We start from the raw sequence: 24,544 nt of genomic DNA on the forward strand, positions 1-24,544 counted from the left end.
TAAACTTAAGGGACAGAGAGAGTAAAAATAAACAATGAAAGAAATTGAGAAGAAAATGCCAGAAAAGCAATAGGAAAATAGGCAAGTGTGGTGATACTGAAAACAAAGGAAGAATGTCAAGAAAGAAGGGGTTGCCTGATAGTGCCAACTTTTTTTTAATTAAATGAAAGACTCTTTAAATTCTACTGTGCTTCACAATTTTCATCTATGATTTCACATAATCTCCTAATTACTAGGGTTTTTATTTTGCTCCTACCCCTAAATTGCCCCATCTTCCCTTCCCTCTCCCCACTGGTAACTACTAGTTTGTTCTGTGTCTAAAGGTCTGTTTCTTTTTTCTTTACATTCACTAGTTTGTTATATCTTTTAGATTCTACATATAAATGACAGCATACAGTATATGTCTTTCTCTGAATTTTTTCAGTTAGCATAAAGCCCTCCAAGTCCATCCAAGTTGCTGCAAATGGCAAAATCTCACTCCTTTTTACGGCTGAGTAGCATTCCATCTTCTCTATCTATTCATCTGCTGATAGACACTTAGACTGCTTGCAAATCTTGGCAACTGTAAATAATGCTGCTAGGAACACTGAGGTGCATGACTCTTTTCAGATTAGTATTTTTGTTCTTTTCAGATATAAACTCAGTTGGGTCACAAGGTAACTCTATTTTAAATTTTTTGAGGAACCTGTTTTCCACAGTGGTTGCACCAACTTACATTCTCACCAGCAGTGTGTGAGGATTCCCTTTTCTCCACATCTTCACCAATGTTTGCTATTTTTGTATTTTTCTTTTTTATGATAGTCATTCTGGCTGGTGTCAGGTGAAACCTAGTTGTGGCTTTGATTTTCATTTTCTGATGATAAGTGATGGTGAGCATCTTTTTATGTGCCTATTGGCCATCTGCATTTTCTCTCTGGAAAAATGTCTAGTCAATACTTCCATCCAGTTTTTAATGTGGTTGTTTGTTTTGGTGTTGAGTCGTATGAACTATTTATATATTTTGGATATTAACCTCTTATTGGTCATATCATTTGCAAATGGAAAAGGAAATGGCAACCCATTCCAGTATTCTTCCCTAGAGAATCCTGTGGACAGAGGAGCCTGGTGGACTGATGTCCATAGGGTTACATAGAGTCGGACACAACTGAAGTGACTTAGCATGCATGCATGCATTGGAGAAGGAAATGGCAACCCACTCCAGTATTCTTGCCTGGAGAATCACAAGGACGGAGCAGCCTGGTGGGCTGCCATCTATGGGGTCGCACAGAGTCAGACACGACTGAAGTGACACAGCAGCAGCATTTGCAATTATTTTCTCCCATTCAATAGGTTGTCTACCATTTGTTTTGTGTATGAGTTCTAAGTTATTAGCGTTTAAAATCTCTACTTTTTTTGTTGGCCATGCCACACAGTATATGAGATCTTAGTTCCCAGACCAGGGATCAACCCTGTGATCCCTGCACTGGAAGTGTGGAATCTTAACCACCAGACTGCCAAGGAAGTCCTCAAATCAGTATTTTTCAATGGAAACAACTTGACTAAAAATCTGTCATTTCCATACTCATTCCATGAGACCAGCATCACCCTGAAACCAAAACCAGACAAATATACCACAAAAAAAGAAAATTACAGGTCAATATAACTGATGAATGTAAATGCAAAAATCCTCAACAAAATATTATCAAACCAAATCCGACAACACATTAAAAAGGTCATAACACCATCATCAAGTGGGATTCATCCCAGGAATAACAAGGGTTTTTCAATATATACAAATCAATCAGTGTGATACACATTAACAAACGGAAGAATAAAAACTATGTGATCATCTCAATAGATAACAGAAAAAAACTTTTGATAAAGTTCAAAATCCATTTGTGATTAAAAAAAAAACTCTCTAGAAAGTGAACACAGTAGGAACAACTGTGTTCTAACACAGTAGGAACCTCAACTTAAAAAGGTCATATCTGACAAACTCACAGCTAACATCATATTCAACAGTGAAAAGTGAAAGAATTTCCTCTAAGATTAGGAACAAGACAAGTATATCTACTCTTGCCATTTTTATTCAACATAGTTTTGGAAGTCCTAGCCATAGCAATTAGAGAAGAAAAAGAAATAAAAGGAATTCAAATTAGAAAACAAGAAGTAAAGCTCTCCCTGCTTGCAGATGACATGATACTATATATAGAAGATTCTAAATATGCTACCAGGAAACTACTACAGGTCATCAGTGAATTCAGTAAAGTTGCAGGAAAGAAAATTAATATACAGAAATTTGTTGCATTTCTATATACTAACAAAGAACTATCAGAAAGAGAAACTGAAAACAACTCATTGACCACTGCATCAAAAAGAATAAAATACCTAGGAATAAACCTACATGAGGAGGTAAGAGACCTGTACTTGGAAAACTACAAGACACTGATGAAAGAAACTGAAGATGATACAAACAGATGGCATGATATACTGTGTTCCTGGTTTGGAAGAATTAACATTGTTAATATTACCATACTACTCAAAGCAATATACAGATTCAATGCAATCCCTATCGAAATACCAATGACATTTTTCACAGAACTAGAACAAATAATTTAAAAATTTATATGGAAACACAAAAGATCCAGAATAGCTAAAACAAACTTGACAAAGAAAAAGAGTACTGGAAGAATCACGCTCCCTGACTTTAGACCATTCTACAAAGCTACAGTCATCAAAATAGTATAGTATTGCCACAAAAACTGACACAGAGATCAATGGAACAGAACAGAGAGCCCGTAAATAAGCCACACTTACAGTCAATTAATCGATGATAAAGGGGGCAAGAATATATAATGGAGAAGAGACAGTCACTTCGATAAGTGGTGCTAGGAAAACTGGACAGCTAGATGTAGAAGAATGAAATCAGAACATCCTTTAACACCATATACAAAAATAACATATACAAAAACCATATACAAAAAAATAACCTTGTGCAAGTCAAGAAGAAACAGTTATAACTGGACATGGAACAACAGACTAGTTCCAAATCAGGAAAGGAGTACATCAAGGCTGTATACTGTCACCTTGTTTATTTAATTTACATGCAAAGTACATCATGCAAAATGCCAGGCTGGATGAAGCACAAGCTGGAATCAAGACTGCCTGGAGATTTATCAATAACCTTCAGATATGCAGATGATACCACCCTTATGGCAGAAAGCGAAGAAGAACTAAAGAGCCTCCTGATGAAAGTGAAAGAGGAGAGTGAAAAAGCTGGCTTAAAACTCAACATTCAATAAACAAAGATCGTGGCATCCAGTCCCATCACTTCATGGCAAATGGATGGGGAAACAATGGAAACGGTGAGAGACTTTATTTTTTGCGGTTCCAAAATCACTGCAGACAGTGCCTGCAGACGTGAAATTAAGACATTTGATTCTTGGAAGAAAAGCTATGACCAACCTAGACAGCATATTAAAAAACAGAGACATTACTTTGCCAATAAAGGTCCATCTAGTCAAAGATATGGTTTTTCTAGTAGTCACGTATGGATGCGAGAGTTGGACTATAAAGAAAGCAGAGCACTGAAGAATTGATGCTTTTGAACTGTGGTGCTGGAGAAGACTCTTGAGAGTCCCCTGGACTGCAAGGAGATCCAACTAGTCCATGGGGTTGCAAAGAGTCAGACACTACTGAGCTGAAATGAACTGAACTGAACAAAAATATACTCAAAATGGATGCACGATACTGGATGCTTGGGGCTGGTGCACTGGGACGACCCAGAGGGATGGTATGGAGAGGGAGGAGGGATGGTACGGGGAGGGAGGAGGGAGGAGGGTTCAGGATGGGGAACACGTGTATACCTGTGGTGGATTCATTTTGATATATGGCAAAACCAATATTGTAAAGTTAAAAAATAAAATTTAAAAAAAAAACAAAACCCTAAATGTAAAACCTGTTACTATAAAAGTCCTAGAGGAAAATACAGGCAGAATACTCTTTGACATAAACTGCAGCAATGTTTTTTTTTTGGATCTACCTCCTAAAGCAAAAGAAATAGAGCAAAAATAAACAAATGGGACCTAATTAAACTTAAAAGCTTTTGCATAGCAAAGGAGATCATCAACAAAACAAAAAGACAACCTACTGAATGAAAGAAGAGGTCTGACAGTGCCCACTTCACTCAGCAGGTATATGTCCTCATTTTCCCACCTGAAATCCTTAGGTGATGTTGCATAATTCACAACATTATACCCTAAAGAGTATTAAGGTACATGAACTTAATTAAGGGATTAAGCAAGATGTGTAGCAGCATCCCATTATTAACACACAGATACTTCCAGATGAAATGTACTACGAATCACACTAATTGAGATCAATCAGTACTATTATCTCACTCAACTTCATGTCAGGGCTGAGTGAATACAGTTAGCTCAGATTTTGTTACCAAATAAATTATGAAAAAGCTTCAGGTTTTCAGAGCATCTGGATATTCAACTGGGTTAATGGGTTGTATTCCTATATTTAAAACTTTTAAAAAGTTAAGAGTAAATAAATATATGTGTAAACTGTTTAATTCTCTTATAATCTTATTCTCTAAGAATTCAAAACTGAATTAAATAAAATTCAATAGGGACATTTAAAAACTGATTATTACCAATACAGATGGCAAAAAAAAAAAAAAAAGTCAGTCACACAATGCTCAAATACACTGAAATTTAAAGCAAAAAGTAATTACATATAAGTGTGAAAATAAAAGTTGTTATTCCTAAAGAAAATAACACTTTGGAGACACTTGATACTTTGAATTTTGGTAGAAATGTAAGTAAAGTTGAGGAAAATTATCAAAAATCAAGAATATGGCACTGTTTGCCTTGCAAAAACCTAAGTACTTTCTCCGCTTTAAAGAAAATGAAATCAGAAACTACAGACACTGCACTATGGATTTGGTTTATGAAGACAGACAAAGCCAACACTCAATCAACGAAATCATACTACAAGGAAAGACTCTGGCCTCGTATCAAAAGAGTAGAGAATGAAAAAGAGAGTAGTGAATGAACGCACACTTATAAACCTCAGGTTGAAATAAAATATCTAAAGTACGTATTATGCTTATTATTCCAACCCTGCTTTAAATGATATTTTTTCTTAACTTACTGATTACTGTCCTCAATTGTCCTTAATTGAAAACATTTGAGGGTTTTCCTATAATTTCTCTGAATTATTAATACTTGATTTTCAGGTTTAACATGATTTTACTCTAGTAAACCAGCAGAGATGCCAAGATTCATCACCTGCCCAAAGCCAATTCCTTCGGTAACCTTAATGAAAGGAGCTTGCAACCCAGGGCTCCAGCTATTTCAAAAAGCAGGTTTCTACCCAGAAACAGAAGGATACGTGGTCAAACTTTAAGCCTGCCACTAGAAAAGAAGACACTTCTTACAGAGAAAGCATGGTCATTTAAGAAATAAGTTTAAGGCAAATTCACTAACATGGCATTTTCATACTAATCATTCACAAGATGAAGTTCTAATCACCTTTGCTTTTCTGATCATCAGGAGCTTTGTAGGAGATTTTGTTGTGTTTAAACATCACAATCTGAAACGCTACCATGATACATTTATTTTATACACTGACTGCATTATTTCTGATGCTTGTGGGCCAATACCCCGATCCAAATGGCTTACCTACTCTACCTCCAAGGTTTGTACCATGACCCCCAAGCTTCCGTCTTAAACAACACTCCCTCATCTTCTCTCTCTGGTCTGCTGTTGGTGGGAGAAGTTCATGTCTCTGAAGACCACCATTAAGACAGCAGGTTTCAAAGAAATAAACACTAACAGGAGGAGGAGACAACTCATTTATCCACAGAGAGATTAAAGTCAGAATTTCAAACTTGTCATTGCAAACAGCAGGACATTCTCTGCACAGAGGCGACATGTCGCTTGACTATGAACTCTAAGCAATAAAGACGGATTACAGCCCTGTACTCCAGAAAACTGGCGAGGGCAGACTTGCTGCTCTTCTATCCTTAGGTTAGCAGATAAAGAATCAGATTTTCTGAAAGTTTAGAGCTTAGTGCACACAGCCTTTTTCAGGATGGAGCACGAAAAAGACAAACTTACTGAAGGGGTAGGAACATATGTACTTTTGTAACTCTCTTCAGATACAATAGTTTGAGAATAATCCCCTGGGATTAATTTTGCAATGAAATTGCCATATTGTAAAATTGTCCTTAGTATATTTAATACACAGAAACTTGTAGAATTTTTACAACCTGTGGTCAAAAAAAACCTTTTTACTACCTATTTACCATTACTATATACTCTTTAATTATTGTAGATTTTACTCTAGTCCATCTTAGGACTTTTACATCTCCATTTACTATAGAACAACATAAGAGCTATGTATTCCAAAGTTGTGACCTCAGCTACAGCAAAAAAAAATTTTTTTGAAGTTGTGATTAGTAGTTACTACTTCATCATTTCATAGAGGATAAAAAAGGAAACCGTCACTGCTGTATTTCTGAGATAAAACTTAATACTATTTGATTTTTCTCTCTTGGAAGTGAAGTTCTAAAGTATCTATAAATTTATAGAAGATGAATATAGAAAATTCTATTTTTCTTCTTACCTGGCAAGCTTTTGCTATTATGTCTGATGGGGTATCTTGTGAAAAGGCTGGTCTTAGAGCAGCTCCCACCTAGAAAAATGAGTACAAGCATTTTATTTTTAAAGATAAGTAGAGGATGAGATGGTTGGATGGCATCACCAACTCGATGGACATGAGTCTGAGTAACCTCCGGGAGTTGGTACTGGACAGGGAAGCCTGGCGTGCTGCAGTCCATGGGGTTGCAAAGAGTCGGACAGGACTGAAGGACTGAACTGAGGAAATCTCTTATGTCTCTGGAGATGAAAACACACAAAACATATCTTTGTTCCTTTCCTTTTTATCACATGTCTCTTATCTCTCTTTTTGATAACAATAAACTCAATCATACCATTCTTCTTTTGCTTTCCAGGAGATTATCATTATCTAATCTGTATGAATCTTATACCAAATAAGCAATTAATTTTGTTCTTTTTCATTTATTTTTAATAGTACATGGGATTTTCTAACAAAGCCACAAGTTCCCACAGATAAGAGAAAATTGCTATTTTTCTCCTGTCTACATATTCTTGAACATATTTCTAACAGTGTTTACCTCATGGGCAAATCTCATATAACTGAGGTTAAAGGCTCAATTTCCTTAAATAACTGAGTAGTACTAAAAATTCACATAGTCACTAAAGACCTTAAAAATCATTTCACTTCAAAACAAGATGTCTTAAAAGAAAGTTGCTTAAGAAATACTAATTTATGTACTGCTCTCAGAGTAATAAATGAAGGAATATAAGCTTTAGTTTTCCAGCCAAGTACTAACCAGGTCCACTCTACTTACTACTTTATTTTAATAAGCCAGTATCAGTCACAGATTCTTGGCTATATTAGATTTAGTATGTATGATGTGAATAAGGAATTAGATATAGTCAACTCCTAATTTGAGATTTCTCCCCTTACACTAGAGATTCAGTCACTAAGGCTTATCAACAGGAGTTTGGAAATCAAATAAGGGTCCCTCTCAGTGACTAAACACACATGGCAAGTAACCAGTATTTGCATTTGAATGATCAACTGTAGTAATCGCACTTCAGAGGTGCTAGTAGGTCTCACACTGAAGGAGAAAGAATATATTATAAAAGACATTATTGGGTTGACTGATAAACCTGGAATATGACAGATTATATAAAAGTAGTACATCAATTTGGAATTTCTTAAAGTTGATAACTGTTCTGTGGTTATGTAAGACAACTTTCTTGTCTTTTGGAAACGCAGACTAAAGTGCTCAAGGGTAAAGATACATGATTTTGATAATTTACTTTTAAACAACTCAGGAAAAAAAAAAAAAAGCTGAGAGAGTGCCTGTTGTGAGCAGAGAGAGAAAGAGAAAATGTTAAACCAAATGAGGCAAAATTCTCAATTGGCAAATGTGAATGAAGGATGAAGGGTATAAGGCAAGGTCTTTTTTTGTACTATTCTTGCAATTATTTCTGTAGGTTTTAATTATTTCTAAATAGGAAGATTAAAAAAAAAAAAAAGACCATTCTGATAGATTGGGTATTTGGGAGTAAACTGGAGAAGGAAATGGCAACCCACTCCAGTGTTCTTGCCTGGAGAATCCCATGGACGGAGAAGCCTGGTAGGCTGCAGTCCATGGGGTTGCACAGTGTCGGACATGACTGAAGCGACTTAGCAGCAGCAGCAGCTGCGACATTATATAAAAGCGTTCTACAGCCATTTGGACTAGAAAGTATAACTTCTTTACCTATACTTATAATGGAAAAAAATGGACTATACATTATCCACACTTTTTAATTCTGTGTATGTTTGAGCATAGATGTTAAATGAGGTACAATGTGACTGAAGCCACGATTTTGGTATAATCACAGAGGAAAAAAATAGTTTATTGTTTTCTTATTAACAAGTTTCTCTCTCCTTCACATAATCCACCATTTCTAGGATTACATCCATTGTGCATCCTTTTATTTGGGGGGCGGGGAGGGGGGACAATGCATGTGGCCCAGGGATGCAAACTGTACCCTCTGCAGTGGAAGTGTAGTATCTTAATTACCGGGTCACCAGGGAAGTCCCTATTGTGACTCCTTTGAAGAACATAAATACAGGTATAAATTTCAGGAGAAACAAGTATATCTATGTTTAGAGCATAAAAAAATCTTTTGAAATACACAGTTCTTTTGGTAACAGTTTTCATTGCTACTAAAAGTTAATTTATCCTTCAGCATACAAGAGACAATTGCTTTTTATTTTTAAAAATGCTTATCAAGTCTTGACATATAAAAACAATGGCAGTAAATCCACATCACTCTTTAAATGTTCCTTTTATCTTTAAAATGGCATGACTAAAAATCTAAACACAAGAATGGAAAGCCAGGCTGGAACATCTATTCTAGTTTTATCACTAATCACTACCTCATGACTTAAAAATAGTGACACGTTTTATATTATGATTTCTTCAGCTGTGAACTGATCCTAACTATGTAACGGACAAGGGGAAAAAAACATAAGCATGGTACATGAATAAACAGGTTACAGGTCCAGATACATTTCTCCAGGGGAGTTTCACTTTAGTGTTCACTCAAACGATCAATTTTAATTTTGAAACAAAAAATATCTCACATTAGCTTGATACTGCTCCAGAATCACATGACCTGGGAATTCTGGCTCAGGCACAGAGGCAAACTTCTTGATAATGTCTTCGAGGGCTTGGAGACCAGCCATCCGCAGCTGGTTACTATGATCGGTTGCAGCCATGAATGCCATGCGAATTAGGTCAGAGAGATGAAGTACCAAGAGGTCATCTAAAAATAAAAATAGAAGGCAAAAAGGAAAACATTTCCAAAATTAAGTGTAATAATAAAAAAAAAATACAAAATGAATTTGCTTTAAAAAGCATTTATAATCAACATGTTATACCAAGTTTAAAAATAAAAAAGATATACTTTCAAGAAAGTTTCCATATCATAATCTCTGAAGAATTGTGGTAAACCTTTATACAATATGATAACATGAATGATATTATAGGATGTATGATGACATTTGAAGCAAAATAACTGATTACCATAACTTTCTCCAATGGAGTCTGTAATTCTTTGGTCAACAAAGAAAGGCAATGCCAAAGAATGTTGAAACTACTGCACAATTGCACTCATCTCACATGCTAGCAAAGTAATGGTCAAAATTCTCCTAGCCAGGCTTCAACAGTATGTGAACCGTGAACCTCCAGATGTTCAAGTTGGTTTTAGAAAAGGCAGAGGAACCAGAGTCATATTGCCAACATCTGCTGGATCATGGAAAAAGCAAGAGAGTTCCAGAAAAACATCTATTTCTGCTTTATTGACTACGTCAAAGCCTTTGACTTTGTAGATCACAACAGGCGGTGGAAAATTCTTCAAGAGATGAGAATACCAGACCACCTGACCTGCCTCCTGAGAAATCTGTATGCAGGTCAGGAAGCAACAGTTAGAACTGGACATGGAACAACAGACTGGTTCCACATTGGGAAAGGAGTACGTCAAGGCTCTATATTGTCACCCTGATTATTTAACTTATATGCAGAGTACATCATGAGAAACACTGGGCTGGATGAAGCACAAGCTAGAATTAAGACTGCCAGGAGAAATATCAATAACCTCAGATATGCAGATGACACCACCCTTATGGCAGAAAGTGAAGAATAACTAAAGAGCCTCTTGATGAAAGTGAAAGAGGAGAGTGAAAAAGTTGGCTTAAAGCTCAACACTCAGAAAACTAATCATGGCATCCGGTCCCATCACTTCATAGCAAATAGATGGAGAAACAGTGGAAACAGTGTCAGACTTTATTTTGGAGGGCTCCAAAAATCACTGCAGATGGTGACTGCAGCCATGAAATAAAAAGATGCTTACTACTTGGGAGAAAAGTTATGACCAACCTAGACAGCATATTAAAAAGCAAAGATGTTACTTTGCCAACAAATGTCCATCTAGTCAAAGCTATGGTTTTTCCAGTAGTCATGTATGGATGTGAGAGTTGGACTGTGAAGACACCTGAGCACCGAAGAATTGATGCTTTTGAACTATGGTGTTGGAAAAGACTCTTGAGAGTCCCTTGGACTGCGAGGAGATCCAACCAGTCCATCCTAAAGGAAATCAGTCCTGAATATTCTTTGGAAGGACTGATGTTGAAGCTGAAACTCGAATACTTTGGCCACCTGATGAAAAGAGCTGACTCATTAGAAAAGACCCTGATGCTGGGAAAGATTGAGGGCAGAAGGAGAAGGGGACAACAGAGGATAAGATGGTTGGATGGCGTCACTGACTCAATGCACATGAGTTTGAGTAAACTCCAGGAGTTGGTGATGGACAGGGAGGCCTGGCATGCTAAAGTCCATGGGGTCACAGAGTCAGACACAACTGAGCGACTGAACTGAGCAACTAGTAAAAAATTACTACAGATGTAAAAAAGCAGGAAAATATATCCCATGACTAAGAAAATAAAAACAAAATGCAATGAATAGAAATTGGTCCAAAAATGAAAAGGATAACACAATTAGCAATAGGGACCTTTCAGTTCAGTTCAGTTAGGGACCTTTAAGCAGCTATTATAAACACATTGCCTAAACAAAAGATGAATAAAACCCAAATGGGATTTCTAGAGATATAAAAAGATATCTGAAGTAAAAAATACCCTGAATAAGATTAGCAATGATTAGATAATGAAGAAGAAAAGATCGGTGAACTTAATGACATAGCAACAGAAATTATATAAAGAATTTATCAGGTTCAAGAACTCTAAAATTCTTCAGGAGGCTGCAAGATCCTCAAACTTTTTGAAGCAGTGGCAACTCTGTGGCAATTCTGATCCCCAAACAACTTCTATTTTAAAAGGCTTTTATTATTTTTGCTATTGTGAAGGTTACTGGTATCTTCCAAATTTTTCATCTGCCTACCTAAAATTCTACCAATTTTAGAATTTTAAGTTTGAAAAAGAGTATCTATTGATTTGGGCAAGGGAAGTAAAGGGGAGAGAAAAAAATTTTTTGGCTCCCAATGCTTCCTCACCTAAGACAGGCAAAAAACACATCATCAATAAAAACTAGTATAATAAACTATTACCAGAATTTGGGAGGAAATTTCCAAGGCAGAAGAAACTGGACTGAAATGAGCCTATTCATATTATGCCAACTCAAAAGTAAATAAAAACTCATTACTCCTTCTGTATTCTGTCACCTAATTTACAATTTATATCAATCTGCCAATGAAAAACTAGGCAATTGATCCCAGAATGAAAGTGCTGTGGTTGCTTCTCTTCACAATCTCTACCTATAACTTTTCTCAAATCAAGACCTCTAACTTTTCCCCAAATCCAAGGAGATGAATGCCTAATGTGGGGAGAGAGGGAAGGACACTGGGCAGAAACCCCAAATGGGGAAAGAATTAGGGGACTGATAGAGGTTATTGATGACAAACCTCGACACTGTGTTGAAAAGCAGAGACATTACTCTGCCGACAGAAGTCTGTATAGTCAAGGCTATGGTTTTTTCCCAGTGGTCATGTATGGCTGTGAGAACTGGACCATAAAGAGGGCAGAATCCCAAAGAATTGATGCCTTCAAATAGTGGTGCTGGAGAAGACTCCTGAAAGTCCCTTGCACGGCAAGGAGATCAAACCAGTCAATCGTAAGAGATATCAACCCTGAATATTCACTGGAAGGACTGATGCTGAAGCTCCAGTATTCTGGTCATCTGATATGAACAGACAACTCATTGGAAAAGTACCTGATGCTGGGAAAGATTGAGGGCAGAAGGAGAAAAGGGCATTAGAGGATGAGAGGGCTGGACAGCATTATTGATGAAATGGACATGAACTTGGGCAAACTCCAGGAGATGGTGAGGGACAGGGAGGCCTGGAGTGCTGCAGTCCATGTGGTCGCAAAGAGTCAGACACGACTGGATGACTGAACAACAACAGAGGTTTATAACACCCTGGGATTTTCTGACCCACAGAACCATAACTTAATAAATTTCTGTTATTTTAAACCATTAAGTTTACAGTCATTTCTTACAATAACAACAGAAGACTAACACAACCAGCCTCTTCTACTTGGAAAACCCTCTCTCTTCCTATAAAATTCAGCTTCAATATGACCTCTTCTTTGAGGTTTTCCCTAGTTCTTCAGGAAATGAATAGCAATTTTTTATGTTCCCAAAGTACTCTATCCTTCCACTACTGGGAAATATAATTATTTGAGTGACAAATTTGTCTCTTTGTCTTCTAGACTAGAACATCTTCAAAAGCACAGACTGTTATTTTTTTCCTTCTGGATCCCCAATGGACAGCAAAGAGCAAGTTTTGATGACTATTTGATGAATGACATGATTAAAGACAATGTTCACAACATATTGTGCTTTACTGGTATCCTATATCAGATTCACATTTTATACACAGTGTAATACTGTTTTACTTTTTGTTTTTTAATCCATCACTGCTTCTTACACACAATAAAATAAACTAGAAGGCATTTTTAACATACAGACCTCAATACTGATAATACATACGATGTCTTCAGATATTTAAAAAAATGACAGGATGATGAAGAGACAACAAAGCATAAGATAAGAGAGTCTGTTACTCTACCACTTTCTCAGCTTCTCTGGGTTTCTTCATTTGTAAGTGAAAATACTAAATCTGATGATCTCTGTAAATTCCATTTAATATCTGATCCAGGGGATATATGGTATAAAAGCTTACAAACGATCAAAAAGTAAAAGGTTTCAGTGATAAACAATTTCATCTTTTCAAAAATATGCCATAGCATTTCTGAAATCTGAGTTTAAAATCTGCCATGGCATTCACAAACTCTGACATTCTCCATGGCTGGGGACTGCAAAATGCACTTTATTTATTCACCTTAAACTTTTGCTAAAAGTAGGATAAGGTACCAAGGAAACATACATTACTGTCATCATTATGCTTAGGGCCATCATTATTCTTAGGATAAATGATTAAGATGAATGTATCTTAAGGTAGACAGATACATAACTTTGGCCCACTTTCCTCAACTTACCTTCCTAACAGAGATCAGAAGAGAGACAGTATGTAGAGAGGACAAAAAACAAAGGCAAAAAGCAAGGAAACTTACAATAAATGAAGAGCACAGTCTAAAGCATGTTAAAGCAGTAAAATATTTCAAACCTATTAAAAAATACTCTGGGGAAAAGAAGTACTGGATTTACTTGTAGGGTTTCGTAGTTTAGCAGAACGTGCCATGGCAAGATCAAAGTGAGCTTGGTCTGCATTCTCACACAGATTGATGATTCGACACAGGCAATCAGCAGCAAATACTCGAGTGGCCCAGCGAGGTGCCACAAAGGGCTTTGATTTATCTTCTTCTCCGAGTGTGGTAAACATGGTATCATCATCCATCTCATCTTTCTTCTCAAATTCCTCATCTTTTCCACTGCTTAAGGGAGTTGCAGTACTCATATCTGTAACAAGAGTAAAAGCACATTATAACAACCTCACGTACAGCAAAAATGATGCTTTAGATATAGCACTGTTTGAAAGTATCTAATTTAAAAACAGTAGAATTGGCAAGGTTCTTTTTAGAGAATCAATTAAAAAACCAAAGAAGGGGACTGGGTACAAAGCATGTAAGACAGGCTCAAGGATGTGATGTACACCACAAAGAATACAGGCAATAATTTTGTAATACATGTAAATGAAAAGTAACCTTTAAAAACTGTATAAAAATTAAAATAAATAAATAATAAAAGCAGTTATCAGATATCACTTTGAAATTCAATAATACTGTTTTGTCTCCTTTGCATGTACTTTCACAATAATTATTTTTATGAAAGGTATGATTGTTGATCTATGGTAGTAAAATAAAATTTCTTGTTAAATATATTTAATTAAAAAAAATAAAAACAAATGAAAAACCAGGGAAAGAATAACAAAAATATTTACATATTTCACTACTTCTACATCTTATATTGAACAAGACAGTAATCTGGGATTTTAATACATGAAAATTAGTTTGAACTTAGTTATCTGCCAAAAAATAATCAGAGTTCATTAGTTGGTAATATAATTTAACCTTAATTAATCCCTTTATAGGGATTTATAGATTATAACTTATTAGTATTTAAAAATGTAGGCTCAAATTTAAATATATGTATGTATATCTCTATATGGTATATATCTATAGATATGTATCAAAAATAAATAATTTTCCTTATTTTAAGAATATATATATTAAATACATACCACTAGAAGCTGCTAGGACATCTTTACAAAGCATTAGCCAATGAGAAAGCTTTTCTACAGCCAGCGATGACAGCATATGTCCCAAAGTATCATGGATATCAGAACATAATTTTCTGTCTGTCTCCCGGTCTAGCATTCCAAAAAGAAGTCCCTCGAGACCAGTTTCTGTTATATTAACACCTTGATGCCGGCAATGGATATCACTTCGAGAACTTGCTCCGGGCGCAAAAGGACTAACATCTGAAAAGCAAATATTTCAAATGAACTTGTACAGGACTTTATTGTATACCAGTGGTAATAGTTATGTTAAAGACCATGATCTACATGTAAATTCACAACAACAACAAAACCAGTTAGCTATATACACAATTCAACTACGGTCTACAAATTACATGTTTTTAGAATTAGGACTTAATCTGACAATGAAAGTAAAAACCCTGCTCTTTAAGACAGATTAGCCTATGGTATTTTAAACAAATCTCCAGGGAATACTTGATAAATATATTTGATTTTAACAAGAAAAGTGTGGGAAAGATATATTTTTAAATAGATTTAATCATCTGAAAAAAATTATTGCTATATATGTTGGCTGAACAAATTGAAACTGAATCACTCCAAAGACATAATAAGGAGAGGCTTGCAGAAAACAGCCACAGTCAGGGGAATTCAAAGACAGGAGGAAATGGAAGGTTCTGAGGAAGTAACATTCTAGAGAGATGAAGCACAGAGGTCTATTTTTCACTTAGCAGCATAGCGTGAATATTTTCCCGTAGCAGGAATTAGACTTCCACAACATGAATTTACATGAACATAGCAAATCACTGACTTAGGAGTACATTTGATTAACCACTGAGCAGGAATTCCTGAAAGAGGCTAGGTCAAAGGGTTAGCACGGTTTGAAAACCTGGAGGATATACTGACAAAAAAATCCTCCAAGGAAATTTGTGTGACTTTACATTTCTACCAGCAGTTGTAAGAAATCTCTCTTTTATTCATACCTCTCCCAACACTGGTTAAAATCATAATTTTTAATCTTGATCAGTTTTATAGAAGAAAAATGCTATCTTAGGATTGTATTAACATGTAACTATTTAATCCTTAGAGGTTAAAGATATTTCATATGTTGGTATTGTTTCCTTGATAAAACACCTCTTTTGTGTACTCTTGTGATATTTACAGATGCATTGAAGACCTACCCTAGCAGGTCCCAGACTACCCTATGAAGGTCTGATATCACAGTTAGTCCTTGACTTGCATGTGGGGATTGGGTTTCAAGAGAGCCCCATCATTTCCTGATAAAAGTGGCTGAGAATGACTAAGTTATCTCTACCAACAATAGGGTTTATGCTGGACATCTGTTTAGGCTGAACAACAAACTTTCAGAAAATCTGAACTTCCAGTATATGCTAGGTAAATCATGCCTATTTGACTAGCCCCTAATAAAAACCTTAGGCACTGAGAGTCTAGCAAGCTTCAGGTCAGTTCAGTTCAGTTCAGTCACTCAGTTGTGTCCGACTCTTTGCGACCCCATGAATCCCAGCAAGCCAGGCCTCCCTGTCCATCACCAACACCCGGAGTTCACTCAGACTCACGTCCATCGAGTCGGTGATGCCATCCAGCCATCTCATCTTCTGTCGTCCCCTTCTCCTCCTGCCCCCAATCCCTCCCAGCATCAGAGTCTTTTCAATGAGTCAACTCTTCGCATCAGGTTACCAAAGTATTGGAGTTTCAGATTTAGCATTAGTCCTTCCAAAGAACACCCAGGACTGATCTCCTTTAGGATGGACTGGTTGGATCTCCTTGCAGTCCAAGGGACTCTGAAGAGTCTTCTCCAATACCACAGTTCAAAAGCATCAATTCTTCAGCACTCAGCTTTCTTCACAGTCCAACTCTCACATCCGTACATGACCACTGGAAAAACCATAGCCTTGATTGGAAGACAACATTTTACATGTGTTGTTGCAACTCCTTGCTGGGGAATTAAGCATATCCTGTGTGATTCCATGGGGAGTGAACTCTTAGAAGCTTGTGCCTGGTCTGCTCTGGACTTCACTCCATGTACCTTCTCCCTTTGCTGATTTTGCTTTGTATCCTTCTGCTGTTATAAATCATAGCCATAAATGTGACTATATGCTGAGTCCTAGTGAATCACCAAACCTGGTGGGGGGGGGGTGGTGTTTTAGGCCCCCTGGCACACGTTTGTAAAAGCTTTAAAAATATTAAAATACAAATGGACACATTTTAATAAACAAAGGATATTTTGTGAATATTTTTCCCATTCTTAGTTTATCTCAGAATATTGATTATGGTGACTGGCAGAAAAGTTTTGAAATTTTTATTCAAGAGAATTCTGCAACTACCTTTGGCACTATGTTTTCTCTCCAAAAAGCAGTAATGTTTACTGCTAGATTTTTTATAGTAAACTTCCTATACACTCTACAATACAGCATGTGCTTGCTAACAGAGTTCTTATTTACCTTATGCTAAAATTGAAGCTATTTTGGTATATTACTTCTTGGTACCCAAGAAACTACTATGCATTAGGAAGCTCTTAAAAGTAGAAATTTTCTCTCACTATAGGCGAAATATGTCTGTCAATTAAGCTCTTAAAGTTCCCAAACCACCTACCCCTAGAACCAGAGAAAAAGTGAAAGTGAAAGTCACTCAGTCGTGTCCGACTCTTTGTGACCCCATGGACTATAAACTCCACGGTATTCTCCAGGACAGAATACTGAAGTGGGTAGCCTTTCCCTTCTTCAGGGAGTCTTCCCAATCCAGGGATCGAACCCAGGTCTCCTGCATTGCAGGTGGATTCTTTACCAGCTGAGCCACAAGGGAAGCCCAAGAATACTGCATGGGTAGCCTATCCCTTCTCCAGGGGATCTTCCCGACCCAAGGATTGAACCAGAGTCTCCTGCATTGCAGGTGGATTTTTTACCAACGAAGGTATCAGGGAATCCCCAGAGGGCAATTACATACGCAAGCTATACTTAAAACTCTTGGAAAAGCAAAAAGAACTGAAGAAAGTAAAGATCTACTTTTCACTACCCAAACATCTACTGACATTTCATAGTTTAATTGGTCACTGTGGTCTTAACTTCTTCGAGGAAAAGTAACATCTCAAAAAATTAACTATTGTCAGACATCAGAAGCTTTCAAGTATCCTCAAAATAGATCATTTCTGTTTTCAGAATACATTATGGATATATACAAGAATATATTATGGATACAAGGCAATACCCCTTATACAGTTATAATATCCTTGAGGGATGGCAGAAGTGTTCTGACACTAAAAGCTACCCCCAAAATTTTAAGCTATGAAATTTTTAAAAGGTCAGTCAGTTCAGTTTCTCAGTCATGTCCGACTCTTTGCGAACCCATGGACTGCAGCATGCCAGACTTCACTGTCCATCACCAACTTCCAGAGCTTGCTCAAACTCATGTCCATCGAGTCAGTAATGCCATCCAACCATCTCATCCTCTGTTGTCCCCTTCTCTTCCTGCCTTCAATCTTTCTAAGCATCAGGGTCTTTTCCAAGGAGTTAGGTATTCATAACAGGTGGCTAAAGTATTGGAGCTTCAGCTTCAGCATCAGTCTTTCCAACGAATATTCAGGACTGATTTCCTTTAGGATTGACTGGTTTGAACTCCTTGCAGTCCAAAGGATTCTCAAGAGTATTCTCCAACACCACAGTTCAAAAGCATCAATTCTTTGGTGCTCAGATTTCTTTTGAGTCCAACTCTCACATCCATACATGACTACTGGAAAAACCATAGCTTTGAATAGATGAACCTCTGTCGGCAAAGTAATGTCTCTGCTTTTTAATATGCTCTCTAGGTTGGTCATAGCTTTTCTTCCAAGGAGCAACCGTCTTTTAATTTCATGGCTGCAGTCACCGTCTGCAGTGATTTTGGAGCCCCAGAAAATAAAGTCTGCCATTGTTTCCCCATCCATTTGCCATGAAGTGATGGGATCAGATGGCATGATCTTTGTTTTTTGAATGTTGAGTTCTAAGCCAGCTTTTTCCCTCTCTTCTCTCACTTTCATCAAGAGGCTCTTTAGTTCTTCTTCACTTTCTGCCGAATGGGTGGTTCATCTGCATATCTGAGGTTATTAATATTTCTTCTGGCAATCTTGACTCCAGCTTGTGCTTCATCCAGCCTTGCATTCTGCATAATGTACTCTACATATAAGTTAAATATGGAGGGTGACAATATATATAGCCTTGGCGTACTCCTTTCCCAATGTGGAACCAGTCTGTTGTTCCATGTCCAGTTCTAACTGTTGCTTCCTGACCTGCATACAGATTTCTCAGGAGGCAGATCAGGTGGTCTGGTATTCCCATCTCTTGAAGAATTTTCCACAGCCTGTTGTGATCTACACAGTCAAAGGCTTTGGTGTAGTCAATAAAGCAGAAATAGATGTTTCTGGGGAACTCTCTTGCTTTTTCGATGTTGGCAATTTGATCTCTGGTCCTCTGCCTTTTCTAAAACCAGCTTGAACATCTGGAAGTTCACGGTTCGTGTATTGTTGAAGCCTGGTTTGGAGAATTTTGAGCATTACTTTGCTAGCGTGTGAGATGAATGCAACTGTGCGGTAGTTTGAGCATTCTCTGGCATTGCCCTTCTTTGGGACTGGAATGAAAACTGACCTTTTCCAGTCCTGTGGCCACTGCTGAGTTTTCCAAATTTGCTGGCATATTTAGCGCAGTACTTTCACAGCATCATCTTTTAGGATTTGAAATAGCTCAACTGGAATTCCATCACTTCCACTAGCTTTGTTGGTAGTGATGCTTCCTAAGGCCCACTTGACTTCACATTCCAGAATGTCTGGCTCTAGGTGAGTGATCACACCACCATGATTATCTGGGTCATGAATATCTTTTTGTATAGTTCTTGTGTGTATTCTTGCCACCTCTTCTTAATATCTTCTGCTTCTGTTAGGCCCATACCATGTGTGTCCTTTATTGTGCCCATCTTTGCATGAAATGTTCCCTTGGTATCTCTAATTTTCTTGAAGAGATCTCTACTGTTTCTCACTTTATTATTTACCTCTATTTCTTTGCATTTGATCATTGAGGAAGGCTTTTTTATCTCTCCTTGCTAGTCTTTGGAACTCTTCATTCAAATGGGTATAGCTTTCCTTTTCTGCTTTGCCTTTAACTTCTCTTCTTTTCTCAGCTATTTGTTCCTCTTCAGACAACCATTTTCCCTTTTTGCATTTCTTTTTCTTGGGGATGGTCTTGACCACTACCTCCTGTACAATGTCACGAACCTCCTTCCATGGTTCTTCAGGGACTCTGTCTATCAGAGCTAACCCCTTGAATCTGTTTGTCACTCCCACTATATCATCGTAAGGGATTTGATTTAGGTCATACCTGGATGGTCTAGTGGTTTTCCCTACTTTCTTCAATTTATGTCTGAATTTCGCAATAATGAGTTCATGATCTGAGCCACAGTCAGCTCCTGGTCTTGTTTTTGCTGACTGTATGGAGCTTTTCCATCTTTGGCCGCAAACAATATAATCTATCAGATTTCAGTGTTGAGCATCTGGTGATGTCCGTGTGTAGTCTTTGTGTTGTTGGAAGAGGGTGTTTCGAAAGTTAAAAATGTAAAACTACCAAGAAAACTATATGGGAATTTTAAAAGTAACAAGTTTTATTTAAAAGAGTAATAAAATTGATGATATTTCAATGCAAAAATGTTATTTAATAAGTAATAATCATTTTAAATATTAAAACACTTAAAAAGAATATTGACTGATAACAGGACTTACTGGTACCACTGCTCTCTTTGTCCCCTGAACTTTTTGCCAGGCTCATGGCGTATTCACATACTTCAGCTGCTTCTCTTTGAGCAAGTTGCCGGAGACAGGCCACAGCTGCTCGTCGAAGTAATAGATGGGAACTACACAGGTGAACCTGTAAACCATAATAATTTTAGACTTTTTTTAAAAAGCTGTAATCTCACGTGTCTGATGAACATATATCAACATCTAATTTCTGAAGAGGCTCTTCATTTAACACCCTTATTTGTTTCCAATAGAATCAAATGATGGAATTTTCAGAAACTAGTAATACCAATAAAATATATAGAGTATTTTCATAGGCTACAAAAGAACTGCCCCAACTCTTGGGTTAAAGATCATATAATATACATAGACTAAAACCCAGAAGGATCTTTTGCACATTTTATACACAGTCCTATTAAACTCTGTCACTGAAAATTTTTTTTTTTTTTGGACCTAAAGAGTGTCATATTGGATGAAGTCAGACAGAAGGAGAAATATCATATGAAAACTCTTACATGTGGAGTCTAAGAAGAAATAATACAAATGAACATAAAACAGAAAGAGACTCAGAGTTAGAAAACAAACTCATGGTTGCCAGGGGGAAGGGATAGTTAGGACTCTGGCAAGGTCATGTACACACTGCTATACTTAAAATGGATAACCAACAAAAACCTATTGTATAGCACACAGAACTCTGCTCAATGTTATGTGCTAGCCTGGATGGGCCTCAGAGGGGTTTGGGGGAGAATGGATATAGGCATATGCATGGCTGAGTCCCTTTACTGTTCTCCTGAAACTATTAAAACATTGTTAATTAACTATGAAGTCACTCAGTCATGTCCAACTCTTTGTGACCCCATGGATGACACAGCCCACCAGGCTCCTCTGTCCATGGAATTTTCTAGGCAAGAATACTGGAGTGGGTTGCCATTCTCTTCTCCATGTCACTGAAATATATAAAGTGCAGAGATCAAGTGTACCATATGAAAAGTCACAGGGTAGAGCATACAGTAAGAACTGAAAGTAAAGGAAGGTACATATTAAAATAAAAAATTAAAATTAAGCAAACATAAATATCTGAAAAGAACTGCAAAACCGATTCTTTTGGTATAGAATGTTTTTCATTTCAAAAGTTCCTGAAAGAATCACTATAGTACACTCTAATATATGATATAAACCATAAGACATACCACTGCATAATAATTAAGAGCTCAGGCTCCAGTTGCCAGACTGGGTTTAAATCACACACTTACTCCTGGGTGATCTTAGGGAAGTTACCTAACCTCTCTGTGCCTTGTTTGCTCATATATGAAATAAGGATAGCAATTTCCCACAGGAATATAGTGAAAATAAAATAAGTTAAAACAAATATTTTATTTAGAACAGTAGATGATACACAGTAAATCATATAATAGATAATAAATCTATTATCACTCAATCTATCAATCTGATTCATCAAGCAAATATTAAACTCTGATCCATATGTTGCTTTTTAAGCAAGGAAGCAAGACATTTTAGAAAGAATCTCATCCAGAAATGATGGAGGAGAAAATAATTATATGGAAGACATCACTCCTTCACAATGCTAGATAATGTATTTTTATGCTGTTAATATAGCATTTGTAGCTCATTTTTGCATAAAGCTCACAACCATTGAAATTATACCAAGTATTAAAATATATATATATAACTGAGGAGATAAAACCTAACAGATCAGATTTTTTTCAACATAATGTTTTCTTTTGTCTTCCTAGAAATAATGACATTTTAAAACTTTCAAATATCCCATAGGTAAGGTTAAGCATGGTCATATGACACGGAAGGAACAGATCTCTCAGAGTTTTGCTTTTTTATCGGTACAGACAGGTCCTACCTATCTTATGCAACTGTGGAAAGATCAAAGGATTAAACATATATGAAGCAGAACACCATATAATTTCCTTTAATTACAACTAAATAGAATTGTAGCTAAGAAAATACACTCAACAAATCCTGGGTTGAAGTGAAAGAAATAAAATATTTCAAGGTTTACATACTGTTTTCAAAAACTCAGTTTTAACAATCCTGAAGTCACTTCCCCACCCCTCCATTTCAACATCTCTGATATGCTGCTACTGCTGCTAAGTCACTTCAGTCGTGTCCGACTCTGTGCGACCCCACAGACGGCAGCCCACCAGGCTCCCCCGTCCCTGGGATTCTCCAGGCAAGAACACTGGAGTGGGTTGCCATTTCCTTCTCCAATGCATGAAAGTGGAAAGTGAAAGTGAAGTCGCTCAATTGTGTCCGACTCTTTGCGACCCCATGGACTGCAGCCCACCAGGCTCCTCCGCCCATGGGATTTTCCAGGCAAGAGTACTGGAGTGGGGTGCCACTGCCTTCTCTGTCTCTGATATGAGAGATGCAAATTATCACTGATGGTGTTTTGCAGCCACTGTTAACCAGGTAACAATTAAGTCGTATTTGTTTGGAAACTTTAACACTTTCTGGTAAAATCCACAAATATCAGGAAAAAAACATATTAAATTTGATAAAAAAAAATACGTGGATTCACGCAAACTTCTTAGCTACTCAGATATAATCAGAATTTACTGTGACATCTATCAGTAGAGCCTGGTGTAGCCTTATTCTTGAATTTTATACAAATGGAACCATGAAGTCTGTTCTCTTCTGTGTTTGGTTTCTTTTTAGCAATATGTCTGTTGAACTCATCCACATGATTCCATATAATAGGGGTTCATTCATTTTTATTGTTGCATAATATTTTATTGAAGAATTAAACCCTAATCCACTCTGCAGAATGGAGAACATTTTGGCTGTTTCTATTTTTTTTGGCTAGCACAAATAACCCAGGAATGAAAATTCCTGAGGATTTTTTTTTTGGCACACATGTGCATGCATTTCTCTCAGGTATTTACTTTAGAGGGGAGTTGCTGGATTATATTGTATGCATACTTTCAACTTTTGTAGATTATGCCTCACTGTTTTCCAAAGAAGCTTCTTTTTTCTTCCTTATATTCCACAAACCTTAGGAACACTGTGCTGCTTGCTCCTACATTAGGCCTCTAGTTAGTTAATGTTAATCACTCAGTCACGTCCAACTCTTTGTGATCCCATGGACAGTAGCCTGCCAGGCTCCTCTGTCCACGGAATTCTCCAGGGAAGAGTAATCGAGTGGGTTGCCATTCCCTTCATTAGGCCTCTGTGAAGGGAAGTTAAAGTCGCTCAGTCTTGTCTGACTCTTTTCGACCTCATGGACTATACGGTCCATGGAATTCTCTAGGCTAGAATACTGGAGTGGGTAGCCTTTCCCTTCTCTAAGGGATCTTCCAAACCCAGGGATCGAACCCCGGTCTCCCGCACTGCAGGAGGATTCTTTACCAGCTGCCACAAGGGAAGCCCAGAAAGTCCTGTTATTTAAACCATACGTCATCTTGCTAACCTATCCCTTCTTGTGCCTGCCATGTATTTATATTCTGGACAATGAGATATCCCTGCTCTGTCACTGACAACGTGGGCATTTAGCTCAAGTCTTTTTCTCACTGACATCTCCTACAATCATTCCAGGTAATGTATTTGCTGTGTGCAGATAAGATCTGGACAGGAGAATGATCACATGGTTATAAAAAGCACCTACTTGCCAGGAGGAAAATAAAAGTAATCCAGAGTGGTGGCTGTTCTTGAAAAAACATATTTGAACAGTTCTATCATACACATTTTAATATTTTTATATAATTTCATAAAGATTACTGTGGTGAAACTTACCTCTTAATAGATTTGCCGAAAAAAAAAAAAAAATCACCTCATTTGTGTTAGGTATTACACATGGTATCACATAGTATGGTATCTTCTGGTGGCAATGGCTGAATAGAGATGAACATGAAGTTTACAAAAATCAGCCCTGATT

General features: G+C 37.1%; 1 protein-coding gene across 4 annotated transcripts in view; it reads right to left on the minus strand.

Annotated features, from left to right (window-relative positions):
• HEATR5B (HEAT repeat containing 5B) overlaps nt 1–24,544 on the minus strand; it is a 102,484-nt gene that overhangs the window by 29,841 nt on the left and 48,099 nt on the right. For all 4 annotated transcript variants that reach the window (XM_005212707.4, XM_002691283.7, XM_005212706.5 and 1 more), the window contains 5 exons: nt 20,626–20,770; nt 14,850–15,089; nt 13,817–14,068; nt 9,220–9,401; nt 6,616–6,684 (listed from right to left, as the gene is read on the minus strand). In XM_005212707.4, coding sequence (XP_005212764.1) covers nt 6,616–6,684; nt 9,220–9,401; nt 13,817–14,068; nt 14,850–15,089; nt 20,626–20,770 — 888 coding nt within the window. The remainder of the gene's footprint in view (nt 1–6,615; nt 6,685–9,219; nt 9,402–13,816; nt 14,069–14,849; nt 15,090–20,625; nt 20,771–24,544) is intronic.

This window comes from Bos taurus, chromosome 11, assembly GCF_002263795.3.
Source record: "Bos taurus isolate L1 Dominette 01449 registration number 42190680 breed Hereford chromosome 11, ARS-UCD2.0, whole genome shotgun sequence".
In the NCBI taxonomy this organism is placed as follows: domain Eukaryota; kingdom Metazoa; phylum Chordata; class Mammalia; order Artiodactyla; family Bovidae; genus Bos; species Bos taurus.